General features: G+C 46.1%; 1 protein-coding gene across 1 annotated transcript in view; it reads left to right on the forward strand.

Annotated features, from left to right (window-relative positions):
• Nucleotides 1-24,345, forward strand: part of CCDC85C (coiled-coil domain containing 85C) — a 112,111-nt gene that overhangs the window by 45,726 nt on the left and 42,040 nt on the right. Inside the window, exon 2 of the mRNA XM_048307599.1 lies at nt 21,083-21,159. Coding sequence (XP_048163556.1) covers nt 21,083-21,159 — 77 coding nt within the window. The remainder of the gene's footprint in view (nt 1-21,082; nt 21,160-24,345) is intronic.

The following is a 24,345-nucleotide window of genomic DNA, read 5'->3' on the forward strand; positions in this document are numbered from 1 at the left end:
TTAGGACACAGGAGATCAGAAGGGACATTGGGGTTGGTGAATGTGGTCTTGTGCCATAGTGAGCACTCCCACTTGACACTGCCTGCCTTCTGAAATTTTTGCCCCTGTTGCTTATATTGCAAGGCGCATTATATTCCTGAATCTCACACCTTACTTTCTGTTGTAAATGTCTTCAAATTTAGTCTGTGTTCATATTTTCATCTCTTTCAGTTGCTGAACATTTTGCTTTTCCTGCCATATTATTGCCCAAGGCAAACGCTGCTGAGTCCTGGAGGAACACAAGTCTGTCGGTGTGAATCCTGGGTTCTGCTATCATGATGTCCCTTTCATCCTAATAGCAACATCTCACTTCATGATATATGCTGTGAATGTCATAGGCAGCCTTGCAAAGTGAGCCCTTCAGCTCCCACCTGGGAACCTGTGCTAATGCATTACTTTGGAAGAAGACCTATAGGAGCACAGTCAAGGGCACCTTAAAATTCCCAGTTGGTTGGTACATTTATAGAGAAATATATTTGGGGCAGCCTTGGCTCACAAAAAAGGTAATGTAGCTCCTGTGGCATGCAGCATGCTGCTGTGCCTGGCAGCTCTGTGCTCAGCACTTCTACCTGTGCTGGTGAGCAGGACATGGCCCTACCCTGTGGGCTGCACCAGGCAAGGGAGGAGTGGCAGGGAGAAGAAAACCTGCTGCCTAAGGTGTGGGGCTTGGGGGCAGGCGGGGAAGATGCTGCTCGTGGCTATGCTAGAGGCTTGTGATGCACAGGTCTGATCCAGAAAAGCATATGGAAGAATGACTGACTCAAGGCAATGGCTTTTTATCGTTCCTCAGGTTACTGAGCTGTACAGCCAGGGTTTAACACTTGCTTAGCTCTGCAGGAAGTTTTGCTTAGCTGGCATTAAATTTATTCCCATTTTTTGTCTTGATGGGGAGGTCCAGGTTAGAACTTGGGGTGGGGAAGTCGTACAGCACCACTGGAGCCTGGCAGTGCCAGGCTGGTACTCGTAACTTTATCAAGCTGTGTGGGAGGTGCTGTAAGTACTCTGAAGCATATTGTCAGTCCCAGATTTGTTAATGCTGCAGAGACAGCAGGTCTGCTACCCAGTGTGGCTGGGATGCTATCCTGACTGAATTGTGCTGTAGAACATCACAGTGCACTTTCCATTCTGCTCAGCCGAATCTCCTGCGCTGTGGAGGGGAAAGAGCAGTGGGGAGCCATTAGCTCCAGTTCGACGATGAAGCACCAGGCATGTGGTTTCACAGGCAGCTTCGGCTGACCTCGTGTTGGGCAGCTGCCAAAGGCTGGTGCTGGCTCCCCATGCCCAGCTGCATGTCCCCTCCTGCCTCGTGCCAGCCCCAGACAGGGATGCTCTGCATCACCAGGTCATCCCGGGATGTCACTGGGAAGCATCTCTCCTTTAGGCAGCTGCCTGTGGTTGGATGGGCACAAAAGCTGAAGTCTTGCCCATTGTTAGTGGAAAGCTTTTAAGCAGAATGTAGACTTTCCAGGTCCTAGGCTTTGGCTCCCTGCCTCCCCCACACTCCAGTTCTTGCCCTTTTTGCAATCACTGTTACAGGATTTCCCAGATCTGAGATCTCTAGCCAGCTCTGGTATCTTCTGTGGCCAAAACCAGCCCTTTCATGCATTGTGGAAGTGATTGCTTTTATTTTTGTGATACCTCTTAATGCATTTTGCTTGAGGAAGTGTTTGTTAAAAGGGTTGAGTAGGTTAGAGACGATAAATTTGAGTCTCTGGGCATACTGTGGCTTGATGGGCATGAACCTCTCTCTGTTTCTGCCTCTGTCAGAGACTTGCAGTGCCATCATGTCAAAGGCTGGCACCGGCTACTGCAGCACCATCAGGACTCGCGTTTCTCCTCCTTCTGGCAAGAAATTTGCTGGGAAACCATTTGTATTATTTAACTAATGATGAGTAATACTCAAGAGTGGGTATCTGAGCAATGTAGGAGTGTGCCTGTCTGAGGTCTCAGCACTTACCCTCTGGGTTTTGTACCTAAGAACACAGCCTTACCTAAAAAGATAAAAAAGCCAAAAAATATTTTGCAGGAATCCTTTCATTCCTCCTTTTTGAAAGTGAATCATCCTGAAAATGAGTTCTCTAAAAATTTTCATCTCAGTTTTTGTTGAGGCAAAACTGGGTGATAAGTAGTTTTGGGGGAGAAACAGACAAGTACTGGAGTGCCTTGGCTCTTCTGGGACATGGACTCTTTTGTGTGTGTGTGTGTTTTTTGTCCCAGCTCTGGGTGACAGCCAGCTCTCCAGCATGTTCCTCTTCAGTCCCTTGTGTGTAGATGCAAGTATAGGGTCTAAGGACATGTATCTCCCTGATTCTGAGGCTGTCAGAGGCAGGTCTTGGCTCTTGGCAGCAGCCAAGGATGCCTGGAGAACCCCTGGACTCTGAGGTTGAAGGGCAGACGGGCCTTTGCAAACACAACCCCATGCAGTCCTGTTCTGGTTGCTGCAAGGGGAGCAGTAGCCCACGGCCTGGATACCGTGCACTGGGCAAAGTCCAAACAGCTCCTTGGAGCCTCTCGTGCAGCTCAGGGTGATGGAGTAGCCTGACAAAGAAACCCAAAACGAATTCACTCTGGGACATGTGCAGCTGGTTGGGCTGAGCTCACCAGGAATGAAGCTTTTGCCTCATGCATGATATTTTTGAGTATCATGTTATGTCTTGTGTGCTGCTCTGCTTTGGCCTGAGTGTCCTGCTGTTGGGTACTCATGAAGCCTCCAAGATCTGAGAAGTCTCAGAGGTCTCTGCTTAATTTATTTATTTATTTTTAAAAAATTATTTACCCAGTTTACCTCTTTTCTCCACGTCACCTTTCAGGACAGCACCTGCTTCCCTCCTGAAGAAGCCATTAGCTTGCATGCTCCAAACCAAAATGTTAGCTCAGCTGTAACAGATGGATGGATATGGGCATCATGTAGCAACTTAATGAATAATATCGATCACCTAATTTCCCAAAAGTTGGCATGTAATGAGGCTGGTGTCATGATTATTACCTCTGTAAATCATGACTTTAAGATGATGACAATCTCTCTTGCCCCAAGGATACAGGACAGCCAGACAGTGATGTGCATTTAATTGATGTGTGAGAGAGGCGATGTGTTCAGAGCATGCCACTGCCTCTACATTATCTTCTGCAGCACAGACGTTGGAGGAGATTAGTGCAGATTGGAGGGGAGGGAGCTGCTGGGTGCATGTGTGTGTTTATTCCCTGCAGCCAGCTGGTGGAGGTGGTGTGAGCTGGCCAGTGTGGGGTGGAGGTGTGACTCCCAGGCTGGCCTTTTTGGTCTCTCCTCAGGACCAAAGAAGAAGGGGATGGAGAAGAGGTTGCTCACAACTGTGTAGAGATGCTTACTTTGTTTTTCTGATGAGTGTTTGTGGTGAATACATCTATGGACAGAGGACTTTGACCTCCCAAGCACAACCTTGGCTTCAAGGGTGAAAGCTGCCAAACCTCTGCCCAAACCTCCTCCCACTACAGGAAATCTCTGTCCCTGATTTCTTCCTACCACAAACCACATCTGGCCATAAAGCAGAGCCAGTGCCCATGTTGTGGGCTCTCAGCTTGCTCATGCAGCGGATTCCTAGCCAAGGGAGGCATCACTGCCTGCAGAGCCCTCTCAGACCTTCTCGTTCTTCATCAATTGATTGTAAAATTATTACTCTGGTGGGCTTTTAAGGTGTCTTTCATTAAATCCACTGCTACAACAGTTGATAGAGATGTGGATGAATGAGATATTGCAACTGACCCTTGGAAAGCAGCTACTGCCAGTCTGCCTGTACTGCTGATTAAAGCTGCTCTGTTTTGCTGTGTTACCCTCCCTGCTTGGGTACTTCTATGTGTTTGTTTAATTTCTCTTTTCCTTTTAATTCTGCCCCCATCTCATGGTGTGTGGGTCAGCGTGGTTATAGCTGGCTGAGTGTGGGGCAGAGCAATGGACATCCTGATGCTGTGGTCCTCTCCTCCACTGCAGTGCCTCTGAGCCATGTGATGAGCAGAGGTGAAAATGGCCTGAAAACTGACAATGGCTGCTTTGGGTCAGACTGAAGATTCCCATGGCCTGATGTCCTGTCTCTAGAAGGGCTGAGGGAATTAGAACTAGGGCAATGCAGTGACCACATACGATGATGTGTTTCCCTGCAGTACTCTCCCAGCCACCAGAGATTTGAGGCTCAAGGACTTCCCAAGCCAGGAATGGTACCTTTGGGTTTGGTGGTCCCTGTGCAGCCACCATTGGCAGTATCACAGCTGCTCCCAATTCCTGCAGCTCAAAGCTGAAACCCAGATGCTTGCCTGGCTTGTGGGGGGATGGCTGTAAAATCGGCAGTACTGTGAATGTCTGGATGATGTGAGCCATAGGTCGTTTCCAAAGCTACTGAGTGCTCTGAGCTGCATGGGATGGGACTGGTCAGCCATGTGCCAGTGTCTGTGTGTTTCAGGGGGAGCCAGTGAGGTGCTGGAAGAGGAGACCCACAGTGCTGATGGACCGTGTCTTGTGCAGAGGATGGTGTGCCTGAATTAGCCTCTGTTGGCTTGCACAGCGGTGACCAGTGTCACCCCAAATGGGTCAACTCCCACAGTGTTGGCCAGTGTGACCCTCATCTGACCCTGTCTTGCAGGGCTCTCAGCTAGAAGGTCGGGCAGGCTCTGCAGAAGGAAGGTGAGGGGCCCCCCCAGAGGGGGCACATGCAAATACCACAGCTCTGAGAGCAGATACTCTCAGGCCTTTACAGCCAAAAGATGCCCTGGAGCATTTCCTTGCTTTTCTTTCTTTCCCCAAGTAAGCAAACACCATCCTGCCAATGCTTTGTGGTGTCAGATGTTCCCATACCTGCTGGAAAGTTACTGTCTGTTAAAGCAATGCTGGCCATGCTGATTGATTTCCCAACATAGCACCAGTTTCTTCTCTTTAACTCTCAGCAGTGAATTGGCTGCAGTTGGCCTGAGTCTGTGTTGAGCCTTTTTGTCACTAAAGACATTGTAGTGCTTATGGCATTAGTGGTTACATAAGCTGGCTGTCTCCAAGGGGCTTTGCTCTGGCACGATGCTCCTTTAGGGTAAGGGAAGAGCCAGCCTCAGAACAGGGGGACGTGAAAAAAATACTCATACGTAGTCGACTTATTTGAACTTAACACACCCCGCAGGAAAACCCGGATTTTGGAGTTTTCATGTATTCTCTCTGGCTCCACAGATTAGAAGGGGACCGTGGGAAAGCTGCCAGGGCTTGGAGATCAATCCAGCCTTTGTAAATCCTTTCATCTGACTGGCGGCTTCATACAATTGAGTATTACCCACTTTATTATTGTTGGTTGATTAAATTCCTGTTGGTCAACACAAATAGTGTCGTGCAGGTTGTGCGTTCATGGGATGGAGATTGGCATTGCAAAGCTCTTCCTAGAGAAAGGCAGGGGCAACCTGTCATTTAAAACCACATTCAGAGAGTGTTTGGCAGTGATGGGGAGCAGGGGGAAGAACAAATCCTTCCATGCAAGCAGCTTCTCAGGAATTTCTCACATGCCTGTTGAGGTTCAGTTGGCAGTGAGGGAGTGTGAGGGTTGAGCCTCCACTTTTCTGGCAGTGGGAGCAAGCAGCCTTAGCAGGAATGCACTCACCAAGCCCCCATGTCTGCAAGGTGGGGGAGGCATGGTGTGGGGTGACTCCAGCCTGTATAACCAGGATTAATGGGATGAAATTAGGTGAAGGAGAAAGTTGTCAGGAAGTGTTTCCTCAAGGTGAAAGCTATTAGGCTGCAGCACAGTTTCTCAAGGGAAGCAATAGGCACTTACCTAGTTGGGCTGTGTTTAAATTACAGCATGAGAAAAATCTGGCTTTGGGGAGGAGATGGATGTTATTAGTGACTTCAGGGGCTTCAGGGAGATATGACTTCTCCCCAGGGACAGTGTGTTTCTGGGAGGGATGGAGGGGACTGCAGGGTCTTCAGCTGAGGTTCAAGCTCTGGGGAGCTGTGGGCGGCTGTCTTCCAAAGCATGATGTTACCAGTAAGCCAGCAGCTGGGACTTGTCCTAGTGTGAGTCAGGGCTCTGGTAGGTCCTGAAGCAGCACCCCCTAAATTTCTTGGCCTTTCAAAATGCTATTTCTATGTAATGTCTGACTTGTAAGAAGGAGGGAATAGAACATATTTCTCAAGAGTTGGAATAACTGGCAAACAAAACCATTTGGGAGCCTCCGTGCTAGATAACCTGAAACATCTTTATGCTTTTATGAATGGCATTACTTTGACCATCCGTGTATTTTACTTCACTATCCTTGTGCCTGAACAATGAAACACCCTTTATCTTTGGCTGAATGATTCGTTTCCCATATCTGTTCAGTGTGCACCCCTAGAAAATGAACCCACCTGATTATCTGGGGGGCTGATAGGGGATATCAGCAGCTTTAGGGCGCCTGTGCTTAGTAGTCTTTTTCTTCTTCTAAGGGTGCAACAAATAACTATTCTGTGGAAATAAGGCCATCTTCTCTCCCTCTATTAGTTCTCAGATAGTCCTGAGATGTGGACACAGGTGATCCCCAGGTGACCCTCTGCAGTGAGCAGACAGGAAATGCCTAGAGCACCAAGTGGTTGAGAAGGAAGATGTTCATCACAGGGTCCGTTTCCATGTTCCTTCCCTTTGCCCCAACTCTGCCGTGATGTGTAGCCAGAACCTGCTCACAAATGTGACAGGAGGGAGCGAGCAGGGGTTCACATTGCTGAGAGCCTGCCCTTCAAGCCTGAAACACAGAATATGCATTTGAAAGCCAGCATGCAGAGGTGGATCCTCTGGGCTCCTGTGTGCTGCTGGAGCCGTGAGGCTGAGAGTGAGCCATGAAGGCTGCTTTGTAGCCTGGAGAAGCACATGTCAACCTGCCTGGCAGGGAGCCGTCAGCAGCCAGTCCAAAGGGCTTGAGTGAGAGGTAATAAGCCAGTTAATAAATAACAGGGAAAGCTGGCTGTGTTGCATAGTTTTAGTTTCTGCATGTAACCTCAGAGAAACACGGCAAAGGTTTGCACAGCCCTTTGCAAAGCTGTGTGAGCACTTGTTTGGCTTGGGGGGATCAGAGTGTCTCCTCCAACTGCCTGCACTCTGAATCATTTTGGGATTGAATTTATCATCCCTGGGGGCTCTCCTTGGCTACCCCAAGCAAGGTGATGGTGCAGCTTCCTGCTTTGCTGTGATCGCCAGGGACTTTTCCTGTGGGGTGCTGCCAAGCCACCTTCCCTCACAGCGAGGGCTGCTCAGCGTCCCCTGTAAGGCGTCAGTTCTGCCACAGACCAGCTTTGTAGAGCGCTTCTCTAAAACTCCTGGCTCAGGGTGGTAGCATGGACAAGAGTGAATTACAGTTATTAGGGAAACTTATCTGAGGATGGACTTGCTATTTCTAAATGATATCTCCTATTGTAGTAGCACTGTACTATTAACTTGTTTTAAAACAGGTTTTGTTCCCTTGTGTCATTGTTTCAATCCAGCCCAGTGATTCACTGTAATCTGTGCCTCCACCTTGTTGCTACTCTCTTCAGACACTGTGCATTAGGAAATTCTTAGGTTTGTATTGTCTGGCCTTTCTTTCCAGGCATTAATTATACATTTGCTGTATTCAGATTCTTAAGCCATACCCTGTGTCACTTGTGTAGGTATCTGGAGTCCCTGTTCTGCTCAGTTCTGGGTTATAGCATATTTTTGGTTGGCCTACTACTGTTCCCAGCTGGTCCTGACAAAGCCCATGCTGGTTTGGCATAGCCAACACATTACACTTGACAGCCCTTCTCCTGTTTAATTTCCTCTCTCTGACTCCCACGGCAGGGCAGCGGGTGCGGGCAGGAAAGGGCTGCAGGTAGGAGCAGGGGCATTGCTGTTTTCCAAAACGAGGATTTCCCCCCACCCTCAGGTAGGAACATAGGCAACTGTCTCTGCTCTGTTTGTGTAATTTGATGGCATAAAGGGTCTCCTCTGTGACACAGTTGTTAATGGCTTTGTTGGTTGAATTTTTTCTCAGGTAAAAGCTGGCAGGGATTGGATCCATGCCATCTTCCAGCTTGACACTGAAGTACAGGGAGTTAAGTGCACATACTTTATCAATTTTTATGTGTGGCTGTTTATCCTGTTTCTACTGAGTCCCTAAAGATGTTTAGGAAGAAGCACACCTTCATCTCATGATCTCACACTGCCACTGGATTGTGTTTATCAAAAGCCAGTTAAATTAGTAGGCAACTGCAGCATGTAGTGTTTAACTACGGTCTGCAATAAGAGAGTGTGAGGCTGAGGAGTTTCTGCTGCTGGATGGAAAGGAGGAACTGGGCAGGGGAAGACAAAATAAATACCTCAGGAAGCCCTGAAATTACAAGGGAGCGGGTGGAGGGGAACAGGGTCTTCTGCTCTGGACTGCAGCAGAGCATTGCTTCCCAAAGCACTGGGTCTCTGGGAGAGTCCAGCACATTGAGCCAGCTAACTGCAAAACACACAGGATCCAAAACTGGACTGTAGGTGAACACTGGAGCCTTCACAGGTGCCCATCCTTGCTGGTAGGAATCACTCACTCTACAACTGCAGTTATTTTTGGCAAATAGGACCGGATGTGGGGTTTCTGCCTGCAGTTTAGCAAAGCTCCATATCCCTGGCCATAGAAATTTGACACATGCACATACAATCCCCAACTCCAGAAGAGCTTAGTGTGTAGGGATTTAGACATTTCCTGGTGATTGCCTTAAGCCATGGGCTCACAGCTATTTTAGGCTTTCTCCCCTTCTCTCTCTGAGGGTCTGACCAGAAATTTCATCCAAAGCTAAAAATTCCATGAAACTGAGTGTGTGGAATAAAAAAATGCTTTTTTGATAAAGCAGTGTTTTCCTACCAAAACCTGCTTTACCTAAAACTTCCCAACCAGCCCTCATCCCAAGCAGTGTGGCACTGTGAAATCAGGCATCTTCCTCGCCACTTGGCCAAGAGCCCTCCCCTGCCAGCCTCAGTGTGGGAATGAGGTTTGTTGCCATCCTGTGCATAAATGCTAGTTATAGCTGAGTAAATGCTTCTCTGGAAAAAGCATTAGCACCTTTGCTACCTTGCACTTTTTTAGGCCCAGGGAGAGATGGGGACAGACAGTGCAGAGGTTAAAGATGAGATGTAGGGCAGCCTGTGCAGTGTGTGGGGGGATAATGAATTCATGGGCACATGGAGACCATTCAGCAAGCTTTGGGCTCCTGTGGGCCTCTGGGTGGAAGGACTTTGATCTGACTCCAGCCTTTTCCCAACGAGGAATTGCCTTTGAATGCGTTCCTGCTCTTAGCCTTGCTGTGCGCAGCAGACAAAGACGAGGGGAGCAGGGAAGAAGAAGGGGGGCTGTTTACCCTCATCAGGAATGGTCGAGTGGGCCGAGTCAATACAGCCTATTTTTCATTAACTTAATCATTAGTTTTTTCTCACTGCCAATTAAATTTTTCCTGACAGTACTCAGAAGGGCATCATTTGCCTCTATGAGATATGTATTTTTTTTTTTAATAGGGAGCTTCCTAGACATTGTGGGGTTATTTGAGGAGTGGAAATGAAAGTTTAATTTCTCTCTGGATGGAAGAGGATTTTTGAGTTTTAATTATCACGCAGCTTGGATTCCTGACGGTTGAGGACCGCATTGGAAAGGCTCGTTTCCATTGTGTGGAGTGGATAATTATTCAGCCCTCTCCCAGGCTCACAGCATTTATTGTCCAGAAGAATCTTCCCAAGCAAAAAGGGGGAGCAGATTTAAAACCCAAAATGCATTTTTAGAGCCTGCAAAAGTTTCAACTTGATGTTTGCAGAGGAAGACTTCTGCAGCTATTTAGGATTCTGTCTACCCTTTTAACAAAAAAAAAAGCCCCATCAATTAATCTGGTAATCTGCCTTTCCCCTCACAGGTTGCTTAGGAAATAGTTTTGTAAACTCAAGAGAGCCCTTCTGCAGCTGGACTGCTTTGTGCTATCAGTTTCTAAGCAGAATTCCTTCAAAGGCAGTGGGAATTTCTGCATAAAATCTACTGGCCCATTTGTATGTGTACAGTGTCGAATAGAAGATTTACAGCCATCTGAAACTTGGCAGTGCTTCTTACCTAGGAGGTAATGTTAATCTATCCAGGAGAACGTGTTAAAGGATTCAAACAAACCTAAAATGTCAAAGCAAAGCTCAGTTACAACTGTTCTCTTTCACAAGCCTTTGGATTAACCTTGTGTCTTTCTCACTGGGTTTTGAACCATCGATGGTTAGAAACTGGCCATGAAAATGAAGACATTTCAGCAAAGTTCTTGTCAAATCTGATGAAGCTTTTGCAACTGCAACAATCCCACCAAATCCTTCAAGGATGGGATCAAATCTGCGTGTGTTTGGGTGGGTTCAGATTTGGGGACAAACAGCCTGTGCAACTTTGATTAGTGTGATGAGATGAAAGAGAAAAATGCTTATTGTGGATGCTCACTTTTTGTCTCCTTGCTGAGAAGTGGAGCAGCAACAGTGCAAACTGGGGACCAGGGAGGAGATTCTGGAAGCACTTGTGCTCATTTCAGTGGATTTGTAAGAGAGAATTTAGCAGGGCAGCTGTGCATGCAAACAGTTTGGATCAGCCTTATTTCCAGAGCTTTCTGACTGTGACAGGGTGGCAGAGGACTCTGAACCCAGCTTGACTTTCATTTGCAATTCTTTTTGGTTTAACTGGCATGAGTCCAAGAGCTTTTGGGCTTCTGATCGCTACCTTCCAGTCTCAGAAGACCATGTGGTTGTTTTGGGGAAATTAGTAACTTATGGGGGTTTCTGGACTATTAAAATAGGTTAAAACAGCCCAGTCTCTGTTCCCCCATCCTCAGTTTTCAAATCAACACTTTCACTTGTGCTGCCCAAAGACTCATAGACATGGACTCAGATGTCTCCGTGGCCTTCTCCAGCCCTTTCATCTGACACGGTGCCTACAAGCCTTGACCACAGTTGGACTGTCAGTGCTTCTGAGGCTGTTTCCTAACCCACGTGGTTTCCTGGCATTCTCCAGCTTGCCTACATACTCTGAGCATCCTCTTTTTTAAGCTCTTTCAGCTAGAGACCATATGTTGTTACTATAGTCATACCAAGCCTCGTGCGTGTTGGCCTTCTGTGATTTAGGACTGTGAATTTATGTGGAAAAGCTGGATAACTCTTAAAGATAAAAACTCTCTTTTTTTTTGTGAGGAAGTACTAACTTTTGAAATCTCTGTCTGTATTTTACAAAGCCATCTGTTTCTAATATAACCTTTTTATTGCAAACATCCCAGTAGTGTCAGAGAGCTCCACCTCAGCACTTGTTTTTCTCCCCACAGTCTTTCCAGCTCTGTATTCTTCTTTGCCAGCCACTCTGCAATTAGGTGAGACTTTCTGCAGGTGATGGGAAACCAAAAGGCATGGATGGTTTCAGGTTGCTGAATCTGACATGACAACAGAACTTGCTTAGTGATTTTATTTTTGCTTTCAAATAACTTGTGTTTGCTTTCTGGAATTAAAGGGAAACATCCACAGATTTTCTTCATGTGATACTGTACAGGGTAGACATGGAAAACAGGACTGAAGGACTCTCAGTGTCACCTAACCAATCCCTTTGCCCCAAGTCAGACTCAGCTCTACCCAAACTGCTCCTGACAGATACTTGTGTAACCTGCTTGTGAAAGTCATCATCAATGGCAATTCCACTGCCTCCCAAGGCAACCTCTTCTAGTCCTTAAATATTTCTGTTATGAGAGACCTTGTTCTTCCTGGATGGAGATGGAGAACAATTTATTCACTTTTTCTTTTTCTGACAATCATTTACATATTTGAATCCATTATTGCATCTATGTTTGGTCTTTTCTTCCCCAGGCTAAGCAAGCTGGATTCCTTCAGGCGCTCCTGCTAGAGTATACTTTCCACATTCTGATCCTCCTTATTTCTCTCCTGAAGTTTTTCCAACTAGCCCCCATGAGTCCTGAAGCGTGATGCCTAAAACTGGACGCAGATCCCTATTCAAGATCTTTAATAGCACTGGTGAAGGAGGATTATTTCCCCTGTTTACGTACAGATCTCTTGTTTCTGCATTATGATATGATCTTAGATATTGTTTTCAGTCTAACAGCTGGTTCATGCACAGTTTACAAATTGCAATAGTCTCCAAGATCCTTTTTCACAGGACTGCTGTATGCTGAATGAGGAATCAAAGGATGCTGCCACAAAAGTTTGGGTTGACCTTGGCAGAGGCTGTGAGCATCGCATGCGGGCAGTGGGACGGACTGAGCCTTTGGTTGATGCTGTAGAGACAGGAACAGCAGCTACCACAGCAGTATCCAAAGCCAGACAGGAAGGGTTGGGTTTTGTCAAAGGGAGAGAGGAATTAAGTAACCAGATTGATACAAATAGAAATGAGTACAGCCTGTCCCATCGGTTTCAGAGAATTTCCCCTGGGACCATACTCTCTTGCTGACCTCTAGATGCTGCAGTGTTCATCAGTGCCTCCAAAAGGAGGTTGTGGAGAAAAATGGGCCGCTTTTGCTGAAACATCCCCACTACCCCAAATGTTGAGTCCTTTGTAGCCGGTGGAAAGACACTAATCGGCTTTGGGGCTTTTTTTGACCTGGTCACGTGATCATGTTATCAAGATTAAAGCAGCACGAGGAAGGAAAAGAGGCTTAAACAGCTGAGGGTGCCTGGCAGGTCATTTTAACCTTTTCATAATCATTAAAGCTGCAGAATCCCATTAGCAGTGAGTGACTTGCTGCTTTGCTCCCCAAATGAGCGCTGGTGACACAACTTTCTGTTCACCTCTGTTTTCCCCAGCAGGAGAGTCCAACCCAGCTGGTTGCCAGGACCCAAACTTTGAGCAGAGCCTGGCCATTCCTTCGTGTGGATCAAGGAGCTTGAGTTCGTTGTACCAAGGAGAAACAATCCATGGGTCTATCAAAAGCAGAGGATTTATCTCTCCGTTTCTAAAATTAGACTCTCATGGAAGGTCCTGCTCAGGCCATACTGTGGTAGATCAGCCCTTGTCCATCTGTGGCAACAGTAGAGAAGTACAGGATAAGGAAGATTATGATGATCTCCTAAGTCACTGCTTTGGCAGTGGTCAGTGGGCTACGGCTTTACTCTGCTGGGATTGGCAACAGCAGAAGATTCTGCAGTGGTACAGTGCAGCTCTGACATGGGAAGCAAAGCTTTTTGAATGAAGCTGTGTTAACTAAGGCAGGAGGCCCTCAAAGAGCCTCCAGTTTGTTGGTGTTACTCATCTTTTCCTCTCTTACAAGTTTTCATGAGAGCAATATCACATCCAGTAGTCACTCTGATCTTCCCCGGTCTTTCCTCCAACTTCTATATCTTCTGTTGTCTCTCTTCATATCATCTAGTAGGCTCTGGTATAGAAATGCTTGTCCCACAGTGTCTGGAAGACACGATCACTCTGATCCACCTGAAATCTGAACATTGTCCTACTTTCTTTAGAATTGTCCTTTCTGCATTCATGCAGAAATCATTGAGTACATCTAGTGGTTGCACAGCAAATGGCTTCTTAAAGAGGCCAAGGAAACCCTGAATTTTGCCTGGTGTCACTGAGCTATGATGGGTGTTTCAGGTGTTGCAGCACCTGGGATTGATCTGGAGAGCACCTACTTCCTCAGACAGGGCAGTCTTCCATGTGCAGGGAGCAAGAGCACTGCAGGGGATGTAAATCAGCTTTTCTCTGTTACATGTACACCAGTCAAGACTGTCTGGCTATGTGTGTCTTGGACATTAATATTTCTATTGCTGTGTTTGCTTATTTAATCTAATTACAGTCTGTTCACTCTTGACTGAAAGCTTAGCCTGAGGCTGAACCATCAGAAACTCACACTGATTTTTCTCGGGGTGATGCCCAGAGCCAGGCATTAAACACAACTTGTAAAGCAAACGCATTTTTTTCCTTGGTTGTTTACCTTCGTAATTTCTGGGGGAATAGCAGGAAAGATCTCCTCAGTAAACCTGGACAGCCAGCAGTGACCAGTAACCAGTGCTGAGGCAGTCTGTCACACAGGCAGCACATCTGAGCAGCCTGGTGAAGGTGCTGTCCTCTCATGCAGGCTTAGAGGAGGGCTCTGGAGAGCCCTGGAGAGCCACAGCAGCACTGTGGTCCTTGCCCACTCCCATTCAGCAGAAGAGCAGCTACCGGTTGTCCCCCTAGGAGGGCAAAGTGTGGTTTCAGATGACAAGATTGGGAGATGTTTTACCACCTTCCTGCTGGGCAGGTTGCATGGGTTATGTGGGTTAGACATCCTCAGATGGAAATGTTCTCCAGTGGTGCCTGCTGTTCTGTGCTGTGATAGAGGGACAGCCACCACAAAGATTGTCATGTACACATCACCCAGGCAAGGAAGGGGAAACTGGTGGCCACTACGCTGCAGTACCTGGGTACACACACACTCCTCCTTCCCTATTAGCCACCTCCTAGTGAAATCCTCATATCAGGAGCTCCTGAACTGTTGACAGGCGTTGCGGGCAGATGTTTTGCTGTGCGTGGAGATGATGTCATGGATGGAAGTCACAGTAGTGAGCTGTAACCACCAGTGTCAGGAGAGACCTTACCAGACTCTTACAGACAGCTTGAGGCTGCTAAGCACCCAGACAGGTCTAATGAACTGAAACCGAGTCGGGAACAAACAGTCTTGCAAACCTTCAGAGCTCATAGTTAGAGGCTTGCTATGAAATGTTAATTAAATAGTTGCAGTGACATGTGTTCCATCCTGTCAGAGCAGCACGTTGCAGCAGCACAGCCGTGTTGCCAGTGCATAGCCACTGTCTTGTTAGAGTTAAAAATGTGTGTATTACTCTGAGCATATTTCTTTGTTATTTGTGATTGGACTGGCTACACACTTCTCTGTGTTTTGACTGGTATTTGAATACCTAAGCTATGCCTTAGCTTGTGACTTGAAAATGAGGCCTGATCCTCTACCAGTGTTATTCAGACAGATGTTATCATGGGTGGCTTTGGATGCTACAGATGGGCCTTTTATTTATTTAGTGTAGTCTAAGGCAGTGTCTGTTCAGTAGATGTGCTGCACTTCAGCACCTCAGCTATGGAAATATTTAAGATTTGGCCTTAGTTCTCTTTCTGTAAGTGCATTCCTGCTACCTCTTTAACACTGGCTGGCAGAGTGCAGAGGAAACTTCTCCCTATACAACCCACAGTGAATGAGGTGGTGGGACAAGAGATAGAGCAGGTTGGTATGGTCTGCTTGCTGGGTATCTTGCAGAGGTACAAAACACTGGGAGCTTCTATTTACCATAGACCTTATTGTTGCGTATTCTGTTATCACATCTCAAGGGAGACCCCAAATTTTGCCTAAGCTGCTACTGGAAAGGCCCGGGATTTGGGATTAGCAGAGTATGGTATTTTGGATCTCATGATCGTGAAGATGATCAGAGGGCTGGAACACCTCTTGTCTGAGGAAAAGCTGAGAGAGTTGTGGTTGTTCAGTGTGGACAAGAGAAGTCTCCAAGGAAACCTTAGAGCAGCTTTTCAGTACATAAAGGGGGCTACAAGAGAGCTGGGGAGAGTCTTTTTACAAGGGTATGTAGTGATAGGAGAGGGTTTAATGGCTTTGAACTGACAGAGGTTAGGCTTAGATTAGATATAAGGAAGGAAGTTTTTACGATGAGAGTGGTGAAACGCTGGCACAGGTTGCCCAGAGAGGTGGTAGATACCCCATCCCTGGAAACATTCAAGGACAGGTGGATGGGGCTCTGAGCCACCTGATCTAGTTGAAGATGTCCCTGCTTGCTGCAGGAGTTTGACTAGATGACTGTTGCAGATCCCTTCCACGTAGGTTATTCTGAGATTCTATGCCAGGGAAACCAAGGAGCGTTCATTATCTGAAAGCCCTGGTGGTGCCATAGCAGAGGGCAGCACCTGTGAAACTAAAGTAACTCAGCACTGGCTTTGTGGTGGCCCTGCTCATGTTTGAGCCATCCACTGACTTAAGCCTGTTGTGAAAACTTGCCTTGCATACCAGTCTGAAACAGGACATTGGGAATGGGGTTTGCTGGTAAGAGCAGAAAGATGGGGGCTGATTAGGAAAAAACAAGGATGGTGCATTTGTCCATCTCTTCCAGTAGTTTCCTTTAATGACAATATTTAATATATGTGAGTTTCATCTGCTTCCCAACTGCTCTGAAAGAGTGCTGTTGCTTTAATAAATCAACTTCTTTACAAGATATAACCACTGGCCATGTTTCAGCCTGCTGTCTGTGTCAAGATGCAAGACCAGTAGAGCAATACAAATCTGAAATATGGTGGTGAAGAGCAGAGATGTGATAATGAAACTGCCAACAAACAGCAAAGTGTTTTATTGAGCACAGGTGAAGGCCTTCTTTTGAGATGATCTTTGATGGAAGGAGAGGAAGAGAAAATGTCAGCATTCTATCATACAAACAAGGCAGCTGGCTGCCAGGTGCAAATCTGGCAGAGCATCATTCCTTCATGTGCCTTTCCTCCTTGGTTTGGGAGAATCCCTTTAGGGACGCTGCTTTTTATGAGGACAGGAAGAGCCTTGTTTGCAGGACATTGACAAAATATAGCTATGCTTTACTGTCTTAAATCATGCTTAGTTAAAGTAGCTTCCTAAGTAAAGGGCAGGTTTTTTCTCATATTCATTTAGGTGCTAACACCTCATTATGAAAAGGTCTTAAATAAAAATGTCTTGATCCCAACCTCGTAGCTGCCACACAAACCTCTGCTCTGCATGCTTGTGGTTGTAGAAGTGGCATACGAGGAAATAAACCCCTTTATTTTGCTACTGTCAAAACAAATGTGTAATTTATCATATTTACCCCTCTGACAGATTCCCCTGAAATCTCAGATGAGAATCAGAAAGGCTCCAAGTGTCTTTCCAAATTACACTGTTCTGTGCTCTGCAGGCTGCAAGATTGTTTTGTTTGTTAAAACAATTTCTAATTTATGTTTTTACAAAGCTTGAGGAGCCAGGCAGTTCCCTGCTCTCTGAGAGACCATTGAGTTAAAACAAGGTAGAGTGATTTGTCTTGCCTCCATTTAGCTGTAATGAGTATTAAGTGGTTTATCTACATGGAGAAAAGTTACTCAGCTAGATTAAATCCAAGCTGAATTACATCCCATTCCAGATGGAGTATGTTTTTTAGAACAGTAAATCTTGAGGAAGGTGGATGATAACAGCAATGCTCCTTTCTGAGCTGGAATGCAGCTCTTCTATCTCTCATGGAGATAATGTGGGGAGCTACATCCAATTAGTTTTTCCAAGGCTTTGTAAAGAAACAGGACTTCAGGTTTTACATCTCTGTGAACAATTTAGTTTGCAGCATTTACATTGTGCAAGTGAGCGATGGCTGATGGTGATTACAGTTTTCACCCATTTTGCTGTCGTGGGTAGCAGCCTGGCAGGGCACAGCGCTGCCTCTCTCCCTGACTTCCTCTTCTGTGTGATGGCTGCCACGAGGAGGGTGCCGAGTGGGATGTGAAATGTTTTGATGGGAAATTCCTTCCCTCTGGTGCCATCTGGTCCACTAAGGCATCCACTGCTTGTGCAGCTGGTGCTCGTGGCCCCAAGGGGTAACTAGAGGAGGACGTTGGCCCCAGTGGCATTCCAGGCATCACTGAGTGCCAGAGAAAGAAAGAATGCCAGAAAGCTTATCCTTGACCATGTGTCCTTGACCACCATACTTGTCTGGTCATCAGCAGGGCACTAGCATATCAGTGCACTCAAAATCAGTGCCATGAGGTGTGGCTGGGTGGGTGTGCCTGGGGTATGCCCCAATACCTGGGTCTGGGAGCTGCTCATGCCGCTGAGAGGAGTGCTTCTGAGCTGGTGAAGGTGGAGCATTGCTCACAGCTGGCAGCAGGCTTTGACACAGCAGTGAGGACCATTTGTTTGATTTCTAATGAAAAGGGATGAGGGGGTCTGATCAGTTAGTGATCCAGCTCTGGTGCCTCTCCTGGGTGGGTCAGTGGAGCTGTCCTTGTCTCCTGGCTCTGGGGGAGGCAGGAGAGGAGGGAAACTTGCTGATAAGAGGAAGGTCAGAGGCAGAAAAATGTTGGGAATGTGCTTCTTGATCTAACATGGGTGAGACCAAGCCTGGGGTTTCACTGCTTAGCCTGGCAGTGTTACTTCCCGCTGTTGTGAGATTTATGAGATTTTTCAAAACTGAGATCAAGATGCAAATGGCTCATCTGGCACCTGCCTCAACACAGGCAGGTCCAGATGATGGAGGTGATTCATCTCTGAGGGCACAGCAAGGACTGGGATGGCTCTGAGCACTGTTTCGCAGCCTTTGCCCAAGATGGAGCATCTTCTGCTGACAAACCAGCTCATTTGTTTTTTGTTTTTCTTTCTTTTCTTTCCTACATGTATTTTATGTTGCCATAGGGCATTTTCTGGCTGAGGTCAGACATCAAACATGGTTTGGGGTTGAACAGTGGTGTCCAAAGAATTCTAGCAGATCTCAGATCAGGCTTTCAGGACTGGTAGTAGTTGTGGTGGGCATTGGCTCCCGAGGATGCAGGGCTTGCCTTCCCATGGAGTACCCTTTTTTTGGTAAGGAGTATGAACCTGCAGAGAGGAAATAATTCTCTATTTCCTTTCCTTTGGCAGTCGTGCTCCATTCTTTTCATCAACCAGTCAGTCAGTCCTTGTAGCATTCAGGGTCTGAACAACAGCTTCTGTGTCACCATATATCCTCTTAACCTAAATTTCTTGTAGCTGCTGGCACAGTGAGGGTACTGGTGAAGCTGGAATGCAGGTGGGAAGGACACCTTATCTGACCAGGTCTACCAGTGGAAGCTGTTGTATTCAGCACACAGGTGGAAGTGGTGTAGTCTCTGTTCGTCTTCAGATAGAGATGGAGACTGGTTTTGGAACTGTTTAGCCAAATGGGTATTACTGTACTGAATTTAGGGGCAAGTTAACCAAGTGTGATGGCCTGGGGGGGGGTCAGACCAAAGGATCCATGGTCCGCCTGGCTTTATATTTAACAATCTCAAACTCCCCTTGCACCCTTACACCTCCCCTTAACACCCCAGACTCCCCTGCTGGAGGACAGGTTTGTTACTAATTCAGCAAGTTCTTCAAGCTGATCCTGAAATCTTGCTGACTTCAGCACCCATCTACTGCAGCATTCTACTCTCCCCCTTTAGGTATGCATGGCTAAAGTTGTGGTGCTGGTGGCATAAGGCCTTCACAGGGAAGGTGCTTTAGATTGATTCTATAACCTGCTTGGTTTGCTCTCTTCTCCTCTGACCTGGAGACTCCCCCCATGTTAGGGTGGTTGTTGGGCCGAGTTTGCTCAAGCCGATGTTGCTGTGAACCTTGTCACCACTTAAGCTGTTCACTGAACTTACACAGCTCCCTACAGTGTCTTCTTAACCTTTCTCATGAGGACTTGTTTGGATTTCCTGGGTTTTGACAAAGCATAATCCAGTCAAGAAACTGAGCATTTTTCCTCTGAGAGTGTGCTTTAGATGGGTACTTGACTCAGATCCATCCTGCTGTTCCTTTATGTGTGGTTTGGCACTGGTCTATGGTAGCACTTTTTTTAGCATATTCCAGTTTTTCCCTTGAGTGGCCAAAGCAGTCTCAGTGATTAGCTGTAGCTTCCCTGCTAGCTTTTCTGCTGAGCTGCCCCCAGAGTGGCCAGGAAGAGCATTCAGGCTTAGTGCTGAGTGCGTCTGGCAGCCACTGGCAAAAGCAGAGAGAAGCTGTTTAGCACAGAGCCAGCCTAAACCTCACACGGGTGAGTGGCTGAGTGTTCGTGTGCCAGAGCTGCAGCCAGAGGTGCCTGCTCACCTTGGGGGGCTGATCCCAAATGGGAAACCCCAAGAGGGGGCTGGCCACTGGCAGCACACACCCACCAGCACCAGGGCCCTTGTGCTGACACCCTGCTCCTCGCCAGTTCTTGCTTGGCAAGGAGTCCTGGGATTGAACAGTGACTTCTGCAGTCATGCCATAATAAATGAGAAGAGGGAAATTATAATTTTGCACTTTGCAGAGCCCTTTCAGAAGTGTGGAAAATGTTTGGGGTTTTTCATATACTTATGTCGCAAAACTTTTTCTCCTGCTGTAAAAGCTCATGGCCTCTGCTACTCAAATTACAAGTGGAGGAGAAATTTTGCAAAGATCCAAGTGTACAGGAGGAACTCACCAAGCTATAATGCAAATGGAGAAAAGGTTTTCCCAGGTTCTTTTATTTTCTTCCCTGTGAAATTTTTGAATGTGTTTCTTCAAAGCACAGTTCAAAACAAAAGCCAGATGCTTTGGACAGCAGTAAGCCACCCACAGAGCTCTCCAGCAACTTATCTTCTGTGCCAGGCCACCCTATCTGGTGCTGTTGTCTTACTGCAATGGTAAACCAGCCATTGCATTCCTTCAGGTTGAATATTACCATTTTATGTGAGGGTATTCTGTGTTTTATTGTCCTGGTATTTTTCTGGTTAGTGTCACGTGCTTCCACTAGAAAAAACAGATGTCCTGGGTAGGCACTTTGTGTACTTCAGGCTGTCTGCATGCTGCAGCTCTGTGGCCTTTCTGAATACACTTCTCCCCCTTTTACAGCACTGGGAGCTGTGGCACTGACCTCCTCTTAGAGCTGTGCCAACAGCTTAGTTTTGTGAACTTCTCAGTTGTTTTTGAAAGAAAAAGGCACGTGTGTAGAGGGGTTGTTCATTCAAACCTAAAAGAAAACATCTTGTTCTCTCATGGAGTATTTTGGTGCATTCTAGATGAATGAGAATAGCTTTCAAAACTAGGAAATTACTTTTATAAAAATACAAAACACAGTGTTTCAACCTCACTTTCCTTCTGTATCACCCACCCCTCAAACTGGCATTGATGCAGATTCACAAAAGATATTGCTGTTGCTGAGTCTCAGCTTTTTAGTGAAAAAACCTTTGACAGAGTCCCTCCTCACCCTATACACTTAGGGTTTTATTCATTAAGTCGTTCCCAAACTGGCCTTCCACAGAGTGGGGAAACTTATTGCTGTCTGACAATACTTGCCTGTAACACAAGAGGCTTAAATATGTTGGTTTTTTTTTTTCTCTTTTCTTAAAGATTCGTCTTCCAACTATATCAGGCAACTTGAAACAAAAGTGAAACTGCTGGAGGATGACAACAAGCTTCTTTCCCAGGTAGGTTTTTTTCTCTTAATAGATACTAGCATGGCTCAGTTCTCCTGTTTCCATACGGTTGTGTCTGACTGCCCCATTTGACGGCACAAGGGCTTTTGGTAAACCTCCCAGGAAGAACATAATTCATATTAATCCCACACAGGTAGAATTTGGTCTCCTTTTGTTAAAATAAAAAAAAAAAAAGGAAAAAAGTGAATCCTCTGTTAGTGTCTGTGTGTGTTCTGGAGATGCATTAATGCCTCCCTGCATAGCTCCTTGATCCACCTCTGCTCCGGGGATGCTGTGAGAGTCCAGCTCTGCCTGTGTCCTTGCTGTAGGAATTTGTCTTGCTTGCCCATTTAGATTGACTTTTATCTTGTTGAAAGAGGAGACTGTTGTCAAAGGACAGCCTTGGGAATAGTTTTGTGTGGTGCAGGCTCCCAGCTTTTATTTGAGATCTTACTTAAATCTGAACAGACTCTCTAAAGTGCCACTTTTTGCTTGCATCTCCCTTTCAAAGTCTACTCCACGTGCCACTGTGCTTTTGATCACTCATGATGCTTACCTGTCTTTATATAGCAATGTCAAGCAGTGGGAAGAAAACAGCCATTCTGTCTGGTATGTCCTCTGGATCCCCTGTAAAACACACCAGTTGGTGTAAACAGGGGCAGCTCTGCTGCGTTCAATAAGGCACTGTCTATTTAGACCATCAGAAAAGTTACCCTTTGTTTCCTGTTCTTTGCATCCTTTCTCTGTTTTATGTTCTACCTTCATAGCATTTTAAAAGCTTTTTTTCCATACTTTGCTTCTTACTTCAAGCACTACGTTTCACAGTCATTTTATTCCAGATTCTTCCCAGTTATAAGGACTGGAAATAAAAAAGCCCTTGTAACGTTTTTTTAAAATGCCTTTTTTGCCAGTTTATGTTGTGCTGTTCTTTGCATTTCACCAGATTGGAGAATAGACTGTTCCAAGATCACATTTCTAAAATTCTCATTTAAAATTAACAAAAATAATAAAGAGCTCTATGCTTACTGAAATTTCAATAAAATAATTTTGACAAATGTTATTTTTTTCTGAAATACACATTTTGACCTGTCTGTGAGCTTTTTAAAAGATTACTCCTTTTTCCCAGCATGCTCATTGGCATTACTAGCCATGAAACAAAACTCATAGGGCACCAAAGGGTTAAAGCCCAAAAGGGTGCTCAATTCAACAGCTTTGGAGTTGCTTCATGTATTAATTGATTGCTAATTTAATTTTACCTCCCTCTGTCTTTCTCCCAAACTGAGACTGAGCTGGTGGCGGTCGAAGCCCCGAGACTGTTTAATTGGAGTTATTGATAGGCAGATGGTCTGCATGGGGACAGTTGGGATGTGCATGGATTCGGGGATGGGCTCAATGTGCCCTTGGCCTAGCTTTGTCCTGCCACAGCCAAGCACATCACTCTGTCAGATCTGCCTTAGGAGGTCAAAAAAAAGTTGGTAATTATTGGTGATAATGAGTAGGGGCTGAATAGCTGCATGGGCTTATTGCATTGGGAGGATAAAACCCAGTTAGTTTTGGGGTGTGCAGGGCTGCGTCAGGCTCATGCATCAACCCTTCACCTATGTGCTGCCCTGGGTGTGCAGGCTGGGCCTTTTCCTCCACTGTCCTCAGGTGTCATCACCTTTTGGGCTGTGTTAGTATAAATATTTGAATCCAGGAGGGAGGGAAATTACCTTAAAATAGCTCTGTGTTCTAGAGAAGGCCAGCCACCTCCCCAGCAGCAGCAGGCACTGATGCCAGCCTGGCTGTGATGTGCTGTGCAGCCCCTGTGTGATGTCTCAATGGTCCTCCAAAAAGACCAGGATCCAACCTCTTTTAGATCACATTCAGGAAATAACTTTATTTATTATAAGCAGGGAGTCAGCTTTCCTTATGGCAACAGGAGTGTTGAAGCTACCATGGGCTGGGTGAACTCCCTGGGAATACTGAGCTGCATCACCTCCAGTCTGTCATGCTAACACACCTAGATTTGAATTTTTTTCTCTTTTAATGAGAAAGGTTAGGAAAATCTGTATAGATACAAACTCACATGCATATGTACATATAGCTCCCAGCACCTTCCCAAAAAGTATAATCCACTTACTGTATTTTTACTTGCTTTGTCTGATTGGAAAGTGTTTAGCTGTTACCATGCAGATCTTGGGATAAGACTCTAGTCAAAATGATCCTGGCAAACTTTCTCCTGTTTTGAAAGTTGCCAGGTGATCCTGGCTGTTTGAACTCTGCAGTGCCAAACTGGCTTGTCAACACCAAGGTCACATTTTAACTCTGCTTGGCTTTCTCCCTGTGAGTATTGACTTTGCAATAATATTTGCAGCCTGGTGTCAAGAAGTTCTATCAGCAGTGTGCTGAGGAGCGATGAAACCTGACGGCCTAAGTAACAAACAGTGCCTGTGCATTAAGGGATTAACAAATCAGGGGTGGTTATGGAAGTCTTCCTGGCTTCCTTCCAAATGCTAAACACAGAGCTGAAATAGTGCTTCATCCAGAGAAACCCGAGAAGGCTGGTGCTGCAAAGGATATTTGCAAGCTTTGTGGCAGGATTTATATTCCAGTGGCCAGTGACACAATACCCCTTTGCTGGCTGGTGCATCCTGAGTGAGATTTGTTGCTTTATCTTCTTCAGCATCTCTGGAGTGAAGGTATGCTGAGAGGTGGTGTCTTTGTAGCCCCTTCTGGAATCAAGTTGTTGCAGGGGATCCCAAGCCTGCAGTTTTTCTCCTGCTTCCTGACATATCCTTTCTCTATAAGCACTTTAGAAGAAAGCCTCAGTGGGACAGGCAAAAGCTCCCCAGCCCATGCCTGGCAGCTGCTCTGTACTGTGCATGTCACCTGCAGCACAAGTGTGCTGGGATTCACACTTTGAACAGGTTAATGGAGAGAGACCTTTTCTTACTCTTGCAGATCAAGAAATACCATCTCACAAGGCATACTTTGCTGTAGGAGGAAAGTAAATGGAAATAAGGGTGTTATTATGATAACCATGTATTTGGGTTTTTTTGTTGGTGTTTTGACTTCTTTTGCTTTCTAGGGAAGGAGATGTGTATTTCCAGTTGGGAAATTACATGCTTCTGACTTTGCTAACTCATCAATAATCATCACTCTCCCCATTTTCTTTCTCTGAGGGGGAACTACTCCATCTTTTACTTTTTTGACTCA

The sequence above is a fragment of the Corvus hawaiiensis genome, chromosome 6 (assembly GCF_020740725.1).
Source record: "Corvus hawaiiensis isolate bCorHaw1 chromosome 6, bCorHaw1.pri.cur, whole genome shotgun sequence".
NCBI classification, from domain to species: domain Eukaryota; kingdom Metazoa; phylum Chordata; class Aves; order Passeriformes; family Corvidae; genus Corvus; species Corvus hawaiiensis.